This window comes from Trichomycterus rosablanca, chromosome 23 (assembly GCF_030014385.1).
Source record: "Trichomycterus rosablanca isolate fTriRos1 chromosome 23, fTriRos1.hap1, whole genome shotgun sequence".
NCBI classification, from domain to species: domain Eukaryota; kingdom Metazoa; phylum Chordata; class Actinopteri; order Siluriformes; family Trichomycteridae; genus Trichomycterus; species Trichomycterus rosablanca.
In genome coordinates, this window is record NC_086010.1 from 434,520 (window position 1) to 450,782 (window position 16,263).

General features: G+C 42.6%; 2 protein-coding genes across 4 annotated transcripts in view; both read right to left on the reverse strand.

Annotated features, from left to right (window-relative positions):
• Nucleotides 1-8,662, reverse strand: part of slc4a7 (solute carrier family 4 member 7) — a 35,106-nt gene extending 26,444 nt beyond the window's left edge. Inside the window, exon 1 of the mRNA XM_062986046.1 lies at nt 8,541-8,662. Coding sequence (XP_062842116.1) covers nt 8,541-8,585 — 45 coding nt within the window. The 5' untranslated portion in view covers nt 8,586-8,662. The remainder of the gene's footprint in view (nt 1-8,540) is intronic.
• Nucleotides 8,663-13,346: 4,684 nt separating this feature from the next.
• On the reverse strand, nt 13,347-16,077 carry pkdc (protein kinase-like domain containing). Of its 3 annotated transcripts, none has more exons than XM_062986091.1 (3): nt 16,011-16,077; nt 14,102-14,752; nt 13,347-13,988 (listed from the first exon to the last, which is right to left on the reverse strand). In XM_062986091.1, the coding sequence occupies exons 2-3, from the start codon at nt 14,749-14,751 to the stop codon at nt 13,847-13,849; spliced, it is 792 nt and encodes a 263-aa protein (XP_062842161.1). In that variant the 5' UTR covers nt 14,752; nt 16,011-16,077; the 3' UTR covers nt 13,347-13,846. The 3 variants fall into 3 exon arrangements, with proteins under 3 accessions (XP_062842161.1, XP_062842160.1, XP_062842159.1); XM_062986090.1 differs by having other exon boundaries at nt 14,082-14,752; XM_062986089.1 differs by having other exon boundaries at nt 13,347-14,752.
• Nucleotides 16,078-16,263: the final 186 nt, after the last annotated feature.

Consider the following 16,263-nt stretch of genomic DNA (forward strand, 5'->3'; position numbering starts at 1 on the left):
AGCGCCTTAGCGCCTCGACAACTTTTCAAAAAGTTCACAAAAGTATGTGGACACCCCTCTTAATGAATGAACCAGTACAAGTTCAGGTGTTTCAGCCACACTAACTACTAACACGTACACTCAGAATCAGTTTTATACATAAGTGACATGTCTCCAACTCTATGGCAGCAGTGTGTGTCCATAAAAGACGTGATAAGATCTGGTCTGGTCTGGAGGAATCTCAGTGGCCTGCACAAAGAGCCCTGACTTCACAAATGGGAACAAATCCCCACAGACACACTTGTGGATGTCGTGGAAAGCTGTACCAGTAGTACAGTAGAGCTGTCGGGCGTGCACATACAGTGTATCACAAAAGTGAGTACACCCCTCACATTTCTGCAAATATTTCATTATATCTTTTCATGGGACAACACTATAGAAATAAAACTTGGATATAACTTAGAGTAGTCAGTGTACAGCTTGTATAGCAGTGTAGATTTACTGTCTTCTGAAAATAACTCAACACACAGCCATTAATGTCTAAATGGCTGGCAACATAAGTGAGTACACCCCACAGTGAACATGTCCAAATTGTGCCCAAAGTGTCAATATTTTGTGTGACCACCATTATTATCCAGCACTGCCTTAACCCTCCTGGGCATGGAATTCACCAGAGCTGCACAGGTTGCTACTGGAATCCTCTTCCACTCCTCCATGATGACATCACGGAGCTGGTGGATGTTAGACACCTTGAACTCCTCCACCTTCCACTTGAGGATGCGCCACAGGTGCTCAATTGGGTTTAGTCCATCACCTTTACCTTCAGCTTCCTCAGCAAGGCAGTTGTCATCTTGGAGGTTGTGTTTGGGGTCGTTATCCTGTTGGAAAACTGCCATGAGGCCCAGTTTTCGAAGGGAGGGGATCATGCTCTGTTTCAGAATGTCACAGTACATGTTGGAATTCATGGTTCCCTCAATGAACTGCAGCTCCCCAGTGCCAGCAACACTCATGCAGCCCAAGACCATGATGCTACCACCACCATGCTTGACTGTAGGCAAGATACAGTTGTCTTGGTACTTCTCACCAGGGCGCCGCCACACATGCTGGACACCATCTGAGCCAAACAAGTTTATCTTGGTCTCGTCAGACCACAGGGCATTCCAGTAATCCATGTTCTTGGACTGCTTGTCTTCAGCAAACTGTTTGCTGGCTTTCTTGTGCGTCAGCTTCCTTCTGGGATGACGACCATGCAGACCGAGTTGATGCAGTGTGCGGCGTATGGTCTGAGCACTGACAGGCGGACCTCCCACGTCTTCAACCTCTGCAGCAATGCTGGCAGCACTCATGTGTCTATTTTTTAATGCCAACCTCTGGATATGACGCCGAACACGTGGACTCGACTTCTTTGGTCGACCCTGGCGAAGCCTGTTCCGAGTGGAACCTTTCCTGGAAAACCGCTGTATGACCTTGGCCACCATGCTGTTGCTCAGTTTCAGGGTGTTAGCAATCTTCTTATAGCCCAGGCCATCTTTGTGAATAGCAACAATTCTATTTCTCACATCCTCAGAGAGTTATTTGCCATGAGGTGCCATGTTGAATATCCAGTGGCCAGTATGAGAGAATTGTACCCAAAACACCAAATTTAACAGCCCTGCTCCCCATTTACACCTGGGACCTTGACACATGACACCAGGGAGGGACAACGACACATTTGGGCACAATTTGGACATGTTCACTGTGGGGTGTACTCACTTATGTTGCCAGCTATTTAGACATTAATGGCTGTGTGTTGAGTTATTTTCAGAAGACAGTAAATCTACACTGCTATACAAGCTGTACACTGACTACTCTAAGTTATATCCAAGTTTCATGTCTATAGTGTTGTCCCATGAAAAGATATAATGAAATATTTGCAGAAATGTGAGGGGTGTACTCACTTTTGTGATACACTGTACTTGTGCCATGTAGCGTGCGTGATGTTAAGGTACTGGACTAGTAATTAAAAGGTCGCAGGTTGAAACCGATCGGCCCCTAAGCAAGGCCCTTAACCCTCATTTGCGTATACCCACCCAAAGATGATGCGGGTCCCTGCTGAGTCTGGTTCCTTTTAAGGTTTCTGCCTGTATTTTTAAGGGAGTTTTTCCTGCCACTGTCGCCCTCGGCTTGCTCAACAGGAGGTTTTTGGTCTGTTGGTCCTGGATTCTGTAAAGCTGCTTTGAGACAATGTCTATTGTAAAAAGCGCTATATTAATAAATTTGACTTGACTAAGTTGCTTTAGATCAGGGGTGTCAAACTCAAGGCCCGCGGGACAGATCCGGCCCGCCGCGTCATTTGAGAGCTTAAACGACTGTATGATTGTTGTGATGGTTCGAGTCGTTACAGAGACGCGCTTATAATTTAATGCGCTCCTGCGCCTTTAAGAGACAACGTGACATCGTAGTCATGGCAACTAACTTTAACCAACTTTAAGAAGCCATGTGACTTTTACGGCAGAAGAACGCGGGGTAGCGCAGTCAGTAACGTAAACAATAATAAATAAATACAGATAATTATATTGCAATATAATACAGAAGCATCGTCTGTAAGTCGTGGCGTTTATATTCTCAGTTGTTAGTAAAGAGTATATATAGTAAGAGTATATACACAGCGTTTTAATTACAAATTTACCGTAATTAAATACTGTTGTTACCGTTACTGTAGCAATTAGTAACTTTACACAAAATTTTAACTCGTTATTTTACGTTTGGTTAAATCTCATATTGTACCAGATGTAACACTTGACTACAGCTGTGTGCTTTTACTGTATTAAGTTCTTTATTGTTTTTATTGTTTGTATTTTTACTTCATTTTGATGCACACAGTGTATCACACAGCTGGGAAGCAAATAAACCGACTGTATTCTGAAGAGAGCTGTCTGTCTGTCTGTCTGTCTGTCTAGCTGAGAAAGGGGGATAAACTATTAGTGAGGGCAGAATGATTGTCTTAAAAATATACTGTAAACTCCTAAATAAACTGCATCTTTCAAAATGCAGGCTGATTTTGTGACCTGCAAAGTGACACATCCTGCCAGTAGATGATGTTACACATATTTACACATGATCCTAAAATGTACAAGAAGATAATTAAGAAAATTAAGCATAAGGAGGAAATGTAATGAAAGTGAAAACAGGTTTGAGCTTCAGGAAGAGAAACCGGTGCGTCTCTTGTGTTATGAGGCCGTGTCTGTGGTAAAGGAGGACAATATAAATGCAGAATTCAGCCTCCAAGAAAAACAGCAGACTGCAATCACAGCAGGATACGTTACAATCGGCCCTTCGAGGGCCACAATAATGCTGATGTGGCCCTCGGTGAAAATGAGTTTGACACCCCTGCTTTAGATAAAAGCGTCTGCTAAACGCTGTAAGCTGAATCCATGACCGAGTCCCGATCTACCGCTACACTCTGTTCCTAACATGTCGGCCTGGAAAACGCTCTGCGTCACAAACGCTCACACCTCCCGACAGCACAGACGGCGTCTCGCTCACAGAACCATCGCTCCACCGCCAACACGGGACACCCCTCCGATCTTACGAATCCATCTACGTTTTATTCCGTTTTTTTATTTTAACGCCCTCTTGCCGATCGGTCGTGATCCTCTCGTGAAACTGCTGTTATGCAAATCGTTCATTTGCAAGTAAGACGAGCTGAACGAAGCACCAGAACGCTGCAAAAAAAGGAGAGTGTTTCCTCTGGCTGGCGTGATGGTGCGAATCAAAACATCATGCTTACACGTTTGAGGGACAAAAGTATTGGGACGCCTTTTCTAATGACTGAATTCATGTGTTTTCGGGTGTAATAAATCAGTTATAGCATAGACAGTGGGAGCCTAGTGGGTGCAGCTTTGAGCCGTCAAGTGAAAGGTTGAGAGTTTGAATCCCAGCTCTGCCATGCAGACACTGTTTGGCCCTTGAGCGAGGCCCCTAACCCTGTTCCAGGGGCGTGGTACGATTCCTAAACGAGCTGAGATACATGAAGAAAGAATTTAGTTGTACTGCACAAGTCTGTATCTGTCTGAATGACAAGTAAAGGCAATCGTTCCTTCATTCATTATAGAATGAAATGATATGCTTCCAAGTATGCAGCAACAGTTTAGGGAAGGTCCTTCCAGTTCTAGCATGAGCGAGCTCTATAAAGACATGAAGGAACTCCAGTGTCCTGCACAAAGTCCTGACCTCAGCTCCACTTAACAGCTCTGGGATGAACCGGAACACCGACTGATGGATCAGCGCCCAGTCGTTTTTTGTACTACTGAACAGGCACAAATTCCCACACACCGACACAGGCTTGTGAGAAGCTTCTCAGGATGGCGGCTGTTGTTCAAGCCGAAAGGATCAGAGTGTGTTCTGAAGGCATCGTGTTTCTGCTCCTCCTTGCATTGTTCAGGTCCGTCGTGTTTAATCAGCGGTGGGTTTGTTCGCTACTCTACTCCTCAGTTTACACTCTCATGCTATTGGCTTGCTCAACATTTTTATTTCATTAAGTTCCTCCTGAAGGTTTCGGAGCCTCAGATCGACTCAGAGCTTTAACAGAGCTTATAACTCTTTGCTTTACATGCTTTTATTTTAAGATAAGATAGACTTTATTTGTCATATATACAGATACAGGTGTACAGTACAATGAAATTCTCTCTTCACATATCCCAGCTTGTTTGGGAGCCGGGGTCAGCCATCGTACGGCGGCCCTGGAGCAGACCCAACAGTTCAAGGACCCCACAGTGGCTGCATAGCAGAGCCTGGATTTGAACCTCCAATCTTCCGGTTGATAACCCAAAGCTCTACCCACTAGGCTCCCACGGTTTGTCTGTTCAGCTTTTCTTGCTCATTTATTTTGGTATTTTTACTTCAGCTTCACTCTGATTCCCGTGCTCTCTGAAGACCAGCTCCGTCACACTGCATGAAAATATTCACAAATATCCAGTCCCGTTATATCCGACACACCGGTCGATATCGTTCGTCAGCACATCTTTAATCCCATTACTGTCAATCTGCTGATTTCCAAACGGGTCACAATGCTTCCTGTCGCCTAATCACCCCACACACACACACACACACACACACACAACCACAAAACTCTCCCCAAACGCTACAGCACACATCACCACAGTGAGCACGATCCCAGTCACAATACTGGTCTGCTGACTGTATAAACCAGAGAGATCTTCACTGGATCTCTGCTCTACAAGCTAGTTTCTACACTCGCTATGAACTCAACATGTGACTTTGTTATTTAGAATATTTATTTGAACTATCTGAATGGTTTATGTGTATTTCCACCAGACCAGAGGAGAATAATGTGACGTGTCTGTCTGGCTTTATTAAAAATAATTCATTATTTCAGTTGCACGTCCGTCCTCTGCATTTTTGTCTATTTCATCTCCTCTGTTATGCAACACTGAGCAATGTGAACACAATAACGTTACCGCTCAGAAAAGTAAGATAAAAGATGAACGCGGACCTGTACACCACGATGAATGCTTCTCTGTGTTCGTTTTGTCTGGTACACACCCTCACGTCACATCAGCCGCTTCAAGCGTGGCGCTAAACTTCCTCATAAGTGCAACACGACTCCTGACTTATAAAGTCTCATGTTTACATGTAACCTGTAATTATTACAGCTGAAAGCGCGGGCGTGAGGATCGGGGTTTTGGTCTTAAACAGGAAATGTTAAACATAAAAACACTGCGATGAGCTGCTGTCAGTAAACATGCAAAGACAGACTAGTGAGTCTATTAAGAAATATCATAATTTCCTTACTGGTCCTACTTCCTTATGATCAGAATAAGAAAGGCTGATTCATAACAGCAGGTTTGAATCTCCTCACTTAGTGCTGTTCACATAAACACTTTATAAATCAACAAATCCTTTCTAAAAAAATAAACACTGCTTTTACATCTTTTCCTTCATGTAGAAATACATCGAGCTCTTTAATTCCACAGCCCATCACAAAGAACATGAGTGAGTTCTTTTAGATGTTAATGACCATCACAAGCAGGACCTAATTTATACTGAGCATTAAAAAATCCAGTCCACCTTCTGCATGTTTCATCAGAGATGAAAGTTATCAGCGGTACCCAGATATAGTAGATACAGAATAGTCAGACACGTAAACAGACAGACAGGTAAGTGTAAAGACTAACAGGTAAACAGCTCAGCGGTTAAGGTACTGCACTAGTGATCAGAAGGGCGCTAGTTCAGCCGCTCAGGTGGCGCAGCGGTAAAAAGAAACGCGCTGCAACCAGGGCTGGATTCTGAGAAGCGTGGTATCGAATCCAGCCTTGCTTTACCGGTTCGAAGCCGAGTGGCTATATGAGCAACGATTGGCCGGTTGCTCATGTCGGGGGTGGGACAAAGAACCGGATGTGGGTCTCTCTCTGTCAGAATGCGATCGCGTTCTCTGCCGGCTGATTGGAGGCGCTTACACAGAGATGGGAGAGGGTGCCCTTAGGGTGTGTCTCTTCGCATGCAACGCTAGGTGGCGCCAAACTCATCAATGTGTGGGTGGCAAAGATGCATCTGGCTGCTGCTCGTGTTTCGGAGGGGATACGGGTTAGCTTCAATCACCTCCGTCAGGGCAGGGTTCGGCATAGACAGAGAGGAAGCACGATGCTAATTGAACAATTGGATGCGCTAAAAAGGGGCGAAAAAGGGGTAAAAAAAAAAAAAAAAAAAGAAGGGCGCTAGTTGCCACTGTTGGGCCCCTAAGCAAGGCCCTTAACCATAAGGATAAAATCATAACAGCATTAGTTAAATGTCATGAATGTACAAATTACATTTCCGAAAGTCAAGACTTTGCAGTAAAAAGAAGAACCTGTGATGTGTTAATTATCTTAAATCTTTATTTAACTGATAAAAGTAGAAAGAAACGATTTCCAACATTTTTCTGATCAACTTTATTGCAGTAAATAGAAACACGATTAGAATTTGACGCTGTAACACACTCAGAAATATTTGGGATGGGGGCGTGTTCCCCCCTGTGTTCCATCAGCGTTTCTACTCTATTCTACTCTATTCTACTCTATTCTACTCTATTCTACTCTATTCTACTATTTTGAATGCGTTTGGAACTAAGGACACCAACTGTTGCAGGGCTGCGAGTGGAATTTTTCTCCGTTCTTCACAGATGACAGATTTTTCTTTTTTACTATATTACTATATTATACACAAAGCATCCCGACTTCTTCAGAAAAGGCGAGACAGACAAACTGACAACCCAGTAACTTTATTTGTTCTGTTTCAGGGGGTCACAGCAGGTTCGACAGCACCTGAAAAAACTCCTCCTGAACAAGGTGCCAATCTATTACATTACAGCAAAATCTTTTATATACATTTACACACACAAAATCATGTGGACATGATCAATATGAAGACAGAAAAATGAGACTGATGAACAGTTAGACAAGCAGACAAGCAGACAGGTAATTAGACAAACAGATCAATACAGTCAGACACAGAAACCCTGAGGGATTTATGTACAATAATGTAAATATATTGGGGAAGACTAAAGTAAGACATGTCCACCTTCAAAACATTTACGTTTACAGTACTCTGACAGCGTATTGTCTAATGAGGGTTAAGGGCCTTGCTCAAGGGCCCAACAGTGGCAACCTGGCAGTGGTGGGGCTTGAACCAGCGACCTTTCGGTCACCAGTCCAGCACCTTAACCACTTTAAACACTATACGGTCTGTCGAGCCACGGCTGTTACAAACGACGACATTATGAACACAGTACCGATCCACACACGCAGGAAGACGATTCCTCATCGAATCAGAGAGATTTAAAGTCGTCCACTTTTCAAACATCGTTCAATTTGTTAAAGCGAGAGCTCAGGGTAATTGTATGATACTTTAATATTAAATAAACAATAAAAATTTGTATTTATTGCTCCTGTTTCACACGTACTGATTCCATCATATATTGCGTCATTTTGTGGGGCCGAGTAAAGCTTATAGTCCTCAAACCCTTCATTATATACATGCTGACATTATAACTCTTTATATTCTATGGTACTTATGACAGTAGAATCATCCACAGACCACAGACATATAAAAAGGTCCCAGTCATGCAAAAAAAAGCATACCGTGATATACCGTGAAACCGTCAGAATCTTAAAATACCGCGATACAAATGTTTGGTCGTACCGCCCAGCCCCAGTGAGAGTATACGCTGAGAGTGCGCATGCGCGGTGAGGCTGCCCACTCGTTCTGACAATACTGAGTAGTACGGCTAGCTAGTGAGCGCCTCTAGTATGTGTCGCGTGCTCATCTTCTCTCACACAAAACAACAATAAAACATCAAATAATCAGCGAATAAAGTCAACCCCAAAGTAGCCGCCATCAGTAAACACGGACGGGACGTCTATCTGAGGGAGTGTGTTGAATGTGAGAGGTGTAAATGATGAGTTTAATCAAGATCTCCATCTCTGACACACAGAACCGAATTACCTCAGACCCCGCGCGCGCGCTCACTACTCCCTCCCTCACCGCGCCAGCACACAGTATTAAAGTAGTTTAAAAGTTCTTACTGTGGTTAATAAAGGCTTCATCTGATCTCCTCTGTCCGGCTCCATGAGCTGGGATGTGTGGTACTTTCTTTATTCCGCCCTCAGACCTTGAGCTAATGAGCACAATCAACACGGTCGCTCTCTCTCTCCTCTTCTTCCTCAAGCGCCGACACACAGGCTATTTATTCGACTGAGATAAGCCACGCCTCCTTTTGAGTGATTGACAGCTCTTTGTGCCGGTCTCTGGGGAAGAGGGCGTGGTCTTGTGGGCTTATGGGCTGCATATTAATGAGGTGGGCGGGGTTTGAGTCTGAGCCGTTTCATCAAGCAGGAAACAAAGCACGTGTTCACCGCGAGAGAACATGTTAAAGTTTTATAAAAACACACATTCACACGTATTATTATTTATTTTATTTATAAATAGGTAGATACACTATATGGATAAAGTTTTGGGTCGCCTCTACTAATTCCAAGATTGTTAAATTCATGTGTTTCATCCACAACTGTTGCTCACAGATGTAATAAATCAGTTATAGAAAATAAATGATCCATGATGCTTCCAACTTTGCAGCAACAGTTTAGGGAAGGCCCTTTCCTGTTCCAGAATGAGTGAGCTCTATAAAGACGTGAAGAAAATCTTCAATCTTCAGTGTCTTGCATCTCAGCCCCACTCAACAGCTCTGGGGTGAACCAGAACACCAACTGATCAATCAGTGCCCAGCCATACAAATGCTCTCATCTGTTGACTTAACAGGCACAAATTCCCACACACAGACGCTCAGAAAAGCGGACGTTGTTCTTTCTGAAAAGGTCACACAGAGGTCACTCTGTTTTAATACAGTTTGTTTTTGGAAAGGGAAGTCCGATAAGCTCGTGGTCAGGCATCTGAATACTTTTGCCCATATAGTACAGAATAGCAAACAGATATATCCGGTGATAACAAAAAGTGTTTACTTTATCATTCTGGGTAATTATGTGTAGATTGATGGTAAAACGGTGATTCTATCAAAACATCAAATCCACAACACGATAAAGTTTATTAGTTTCTAAATCCTGTGTAGATACATAAACAAATAAATATGTGCATATAAGGATGGTCAATATATGATTGATGGATAGATTAATGGATGGATAAATGCTGACACTTTTTTAATACAGTGGGTAGATTATAGTGATGTGTGTGTGTGTGTGTGTGTGTGTGTGTGTGTGTGTGTGTGTGTGTGTGTGTGACTGACAGTTAAAGCAGCAGGATGCTGTTATCAGAGCTTTAACGTTCCCTTCGGTGAGTAAAACAATCCATCATCAATATTATTCACAGATTCATTTCACCTCGTACCTGTGGAGAGAATCACAGCTCAGAGAATCACTCACACTGTTTAATCATGAAAAATAATCCCTAAATCATCACTGATCCCCCACGTACCTCTCACACACTAAAGGGTTCAGGAAAGAGTCGGACATGGGGGGCGGAATTCAGCACTAACTAAACAAAGTCTTACGTTCAGACACTGATGGTTAAAACAGTAAAAATAAATGAAATTATGATCAAAATGTTGATTTCTTTATAGAAAACATTAAATAGTGCTTTTTATTTGCAGAATTTAACAAAGTGAAGAAGAAACAAGCTTCAGATTTTAAATGTGTCTCTAATTTGACTAAATAACACAGAATCTCACTGGGTTGTCGAGACTTTTGCATGAGGCCACATGTACAGTATTCCTGTAAGTCCCGGTGTTTATATAATGTTAATATTCAGTAACGCTAATGAACATAATCACCTGTAAATGTGTTCTCTGTCTTCTGTTCTTTTATTTTTAATACTTGCGACTCCTGATCAGGGCGGCAGTGGGTTCTGGACCCTTGCCCAAAACCACCAAGCTGAGATCATCCCCCACAGGGCATCAGACCACACACACCATTCATTACTCAAACTGGGGTAAATTTAGAGCAGCCAATCCACTTACTGGCATGTCTGTAAGGTAAAAGGACACTGAACTAGCTGGACGACACCAGATTCCACATGTAGAGTAACCAGAGGTTTGAATAAGAAAATGAGGTGGCAGATACAGACTAACACAACAGTTTACACACCCCGGTCACTTCTGCACACATTTTATCTTCAGTTTATTTCTTCTTTTTATGCATTTCCCTCCCAATCTAGTCATATCCAATTCCCCTCTCCTGCTGCAGACCTCCACTCCTGACAAAGGAGGGTCGTAACTAACACACTACTGTGTCACCACCACGTCAGTGTCATTGTAGTGCTGAGAGTGAATCAGCGGGGGGCCTTTCCATTGATAAATGGGGTACAGGGGGGTAAAAAGTGTACAGAGCAACAGATGGGTCGCAGTCAGTAACTGTATACCCACAAAGTTCATCTGTATGGTGGGTTTAGCTTATGAAACAATCAATAAATGTATGTAGCAGATTTAAGAATAGCTCAAATAAAAACTTAAAATTTTTTATAATAATAATAATAATAAAAAAACAACAATAATAAAACAAAGAATAATGATAATTCTATTAATAATAATTATAATAATAACAAAAACAATGACAAAATAATAGTAATAATGATAATAATTGTAATATACAATATGTATTTAAAGATGTAATGATATTACTAAAACAATAATAATATAGTAATAAAATAATAATAATAAATAATGGCACATCTGCTTTCAGATTTTAAATAAATAAAAATAATACAAATAATAAACCAATAATAATAATAATAATAATAATAAAACAAAATAAAAATAATAATTGTAATAATAATAAAATAATAAAATACTAATTATAATAATAACTAAAACAAAAATAATAGGAATGATGATAATTCTAATACTATAATAATTGTAATAATATTAATATAATAATAATAATATTAATAATAATATAGTAATAAAATAATAATAAAAAATAATGGCACATCTGTGTTTAGTTTTTGAATAAATAAAAATAATAAAATATAAAACATATAAAAAATAAATAATAATAATAGATAATATTATTAGTAGATCAGCTCAGCAGAATGTTCCAGAATGTTTGCGCCACCTTGATTCATAATAAATGACATTATATAAGAGGAAGAAGCGTTTCCGGTGATGAGTAGTTTCACTCACCAAAAAATATGAATTTTTCTTCCTGGAAACTGTTGAAATAACATTGTGTGTGACGTATCAGTGATTATTCTTCCTGTCTGCTTCCTCAATCCTGCTGAGAAACCAGTACAGACTGACATGGCTGATGGGAGGAAGCGGTGAAGACCAGCACCAGTACGGACTGGGATAAATAAAGAACATTACAGAACTACACCAACACTCCTCATCCTGGTTAGTGTCCGTATATTTATGAGCCAGTGCGTGTCCAGAAAACCCACAACAAACTCTTAAAGAAGTGAAATTCATAAACGGTTTTAATACAACAGCCTCCTGTGTTCCAGTCATTCAGTCACAGAAAAGGACAGCTGCAGAAATCCTGAGACTGGACGCTCCTCATGAGTGTGTGGAAACTTCAGACCTCACTCTCATCTGATCTCGACCATCAGGGATGGAACCTGAATCAGATCCTGATCTCTGCTGATCCAGCACTTATACAGACAGAACAGGATCTGGTGACTATTCAGTACTCAGCAGTGAGACTCTGTAGGGGCCCCACTGTAGGGGCCAATAGTATCAGACAGCAAGTTTGTGAATCCTTTAAATCTGCTCAGATTTCTGTAGGAACTTCTCGGCAGCAGCTTGGTGGACACCAGACACCTGAAAGGTCCAGTAGACCTGGGTCTACTCCCAAACACCGTGACCAGAAGGTGGATTGGTTACTCTCACTGTTTGACTTACCTAAGTACTGGAACTGAACTCTACTGAAACGTTCGTGTGTTGGTTTGTCTGAGCACCAGCAGGCTGATGAAGAGATTTACAGTCACATTGATTTTAGATGTAGCCAACGACTGTATCGGCATGTTGATGGTCTGAAGTGAGTTCTACAGTAAGCAGATGCCAATGCAGATCGATGTTACGTCATTGTGGATCATTTTGGACAAAGAGTTCTGAGCTTTAGCTACATGAATCATGAGTGAGAACGTGAGTGAGGGCAGTTTGTATCTCAGTGGTTAAGGCACTGGATTAGCAATCAGAAGATTGCCGGTTCAAGCCACATCACCGCTAAGTTGCCACTGTTGGGCCCCTGAGCAAGGCCCTTAACCCTCAAATCGCGTTTAGTCATAACTGTACATCGCTTTGGATCAAAGCCTCAGCTAACTGCTGCACATGTAAATGTGAGTGTTTGATAGTGAGAGATGCTGTGACGCACTGCTGCCCTCTGCAGGCTGTATTTGTGTATTGCACCAAGTTTTTCCAGGCAGGATCCGGACTCACTGTGACCAGATCACTACCGTCATCAACACGTCATGAAATTACAGAGGGTTCTGTAGTTTGTATCACCCAGGAGGAACAATCCTAATTTAGCGCCCTGTTTTACCCCCTTTGTGCACAGAGTCCTTCAATTGTGGAACAGCAGCTCCAGATTCACTCTGCAGTCTGTATGGCATGGGGCGTGGCTATATGATGGGGGCGTGGCTATACAATGATTGACAGCCGGGTTGTAAACAAGCAGTCCAGGTCCTGCACGTACATGTGCTCTTTATCAGCTGTTAAATTCAGTAGCTTTAATCTCAGTGCTTTAAATTTCATGTTAAATCGCATCTTCAGACTTCAGTTCTGTGGAAAAAGTATTCCCCCCCCCCAAGAATTCCCAAATTCCCTTCAATTCGTCGTTCAAACTAATATAAAAGAAGAAGAACATGAAGAAACACAAAACACAGTCTTGTTCTCTGATCATTAAATTTATTTAGAGAAGAAAATCTTCCATCATGGACTTTCAGACATGAACTCTCAGTTTAGGGTTCAGTCAGGACTTCCACTAGGCCGATCTGAAACCTTCGTCTGAGCCATTTAATGGTGATCTTGGTTCTGGTGCTTTGGATCTTTGTCCTTGTAGAAAACCCAGATCATACACTGATGAGCAGATCTTGTCCCTCAGGATTTTGTGGTGGAGAGCAGAATTCATGGCTTTTACAACAGTGAGCAGTTGTCCAGGTTCAGAAAGACTTTATTTATAATAACAACAATAAAACACTAACCCAACTTTCACCCAGCGAGACTTTAATGCTCTGAAAGGTTCACAAACTTTTACTACAGTGTGACATTTATTCAGTTTGTCCTCCTGTTAGTGATACAGAACAGTGATGTGAGTTCTTTCATCAACGTTTCGCTCCGTCTGATCTCTGTCTGAGTTTCTGGAGCACCTCCTGTGTGAGCCTCCTGCTATATCGATTGATTTTGTGATGCCCGGGCATCCAGCCGAGCAGAAAGCGGTGGAAGTCGGTCCAGGCGAAGGAATAAAGCTCTCTCCACTCGTTCTCCAGCTCGCTGAAGTTCACCCGCTCCTTCAGCGCCCCTCTCAGCTCTGAAAAATAAAAGTCTAAGTACCGGTCAGCACGTTTCTCACACTCCCTCTCGTCCAGACAGCTCCCCAGGAAATAGATCACGTCCTTCATACCGCAGCCGCCACCTACGTACTGGAAATCCACCGCTGCCACGCGTGTGCCATCCTCAGAGAAGCAGAAGTTGGCTAACTTGGCGTCTCCGTGTACGACGGTTTTAAACTGGCACCGGTTCAGTACGGCGTCGATCTCCGGCGCGGCCGCTCTCAGTTTTCGATCCGCCATGGCCTCCAGCTCATCGGGCCGCGTCTGTAAGTGCCAGTACGTACCCACGGGCCACAGAGCTCGCGCCGGGCTGCCCAGGAAGAGGCCGTGGAAGTTGGCCAGCCAGCGCAGACAGGCTTTGATCTCGGCCTCCCGTACGCTCGTCCTTCTGCCCGGGAATCCGGCGGCGTCCAGATCCTCCAGAACCATCAGCTGCTCGTCGCCGAAGGACCGCGCCGCCAGGCATTCTGGGATACGGCAGTGTTCGTTAGTGCTGTAGTTCTGGTACCAGTGCGTTTCCACCTGGTAGGACCGAACTTTGCGCTGATGTGAAAGGTCGGTGTCGCTGCAGTCCTTCGGAAATTCGACGTGTTTAACCACGACAGACTCGCGCTCGCCGCCCTGCAGGTGAACCCGCACGATCTGACCGTAACCGCTCCACAGGGTCTGGATTTTACCACCGATCTGCAGGCTGGCAGCTGAAGTGGCTTCTAGGATCAGATCCTGGTACTCCTGCTTCATTCTAAATAAAACAAGAAATAAAATGTAAATATTATAAACTACAGCTGCACAATTAATACCAATCATGATCATAACGTGTTGTACAGATACCACTGTTCCACGTCTAAGGGAATTCTCATCCTACTGGTGCAACAACGCCTCCTACTGTCTGCTTCAGGTATCCGCAGTGGTGGAAAACTACAGAAGGAGTAGTGTGTCCTCCAGACAGGTCAGACCTCAGTATGAATTCGCCGAGGGCAGAAATGGGCAGAGGTGTTGTGCATGCCGCAGTGGGCGCTAGAGTTAAAGTATTCTTTACATGCACAGAGAAACATAGTTGTAATGTGCAATTCAATCGAACACATGGAACAGTGGTCTCTTTGACAAGTTGGGAAATGAACTGCTTTTTCCCATGCTACAAATAAACTTAACTGGATAGTCTGAAATTATTCAAGAACCACTAAACAACAGGTTGATCATTAATAAGAAGCTGCTGGGTTCCGTCCACGATCAAACAAGCTTTAAATTTAAATAAAGCTGCTCTAATGATTCATCCATTCAGTCCGTTTAGAGTAGAATTATGTAACATAACCCAACAGAATTATTCTGGTTAGATAAAGGTACATCAGTGAAACATCAGTGGCTCAAAACTCACCTCTGATTCTTGTCTGTGAAGGGTTTGGCATGTTCTCCCTGTGTGGATCCCACCCCCTCCTAAAAAAGTGGAACTGGGTGCTCCGAATTTCCTCTACATGTAAACGAGTGAATATTTGTGTAGGTGTTTGATGTCCTACAACAAACTGGCCATGCAACCAGTGGAGCCTGACCCACCGTGATCCTGACCAGGATAAAAAGGTTAGTGAAAATGAATGAATGTATGATTAAATAAATAAATAAAATGACAAGGTCGGTACAGAGGGTTCTCTAAGGGAGGCAGGTTGGTGCTGCAGTAAGAGTTTGGTATGTTCTCTCCTTATATATATATATATATATATATATATATGTGGGTTACCTCCCACCTCCCGAACATGCAGAAGGTGTACTGGGCTGAAACCCTATATTTGTAAGTAAGTGTGTGAGTGTATTAGTGTGTGATGCTCTCAGATAGACTCAGGCTCAAGGTTTATTTTAATCCCCAGTGTTCCCGGTTGGTGGCAGACCCACCGTGACCCTGACCAGGATCGAGCGATTAACAACAATACAAATAACACAAATGTAACAATAAAACTATGTCTAATCATAGTGTAACCTAAAATGTTGTTAAATAATTAATAACTTACTTTATTCGGCAGTTTCAACTCTCAGTGAACGTTAGGCGCCATTAACACCAGCCCGTGTACTGTCACATTCTGCACCCTGATAAATCCTGCATCCCCGCAGGGTCCTTACATCTAATACCATATATTAAGGTACTCGTGTATATGCCTGATTTCAGTAAAGTTTGAAACGTATTAAAGCTGTATTAAATAAAATTATGACTGGCATTCTGCTAAATTATTAATACATAAACAATATTAAAGTATATAAAGTTAT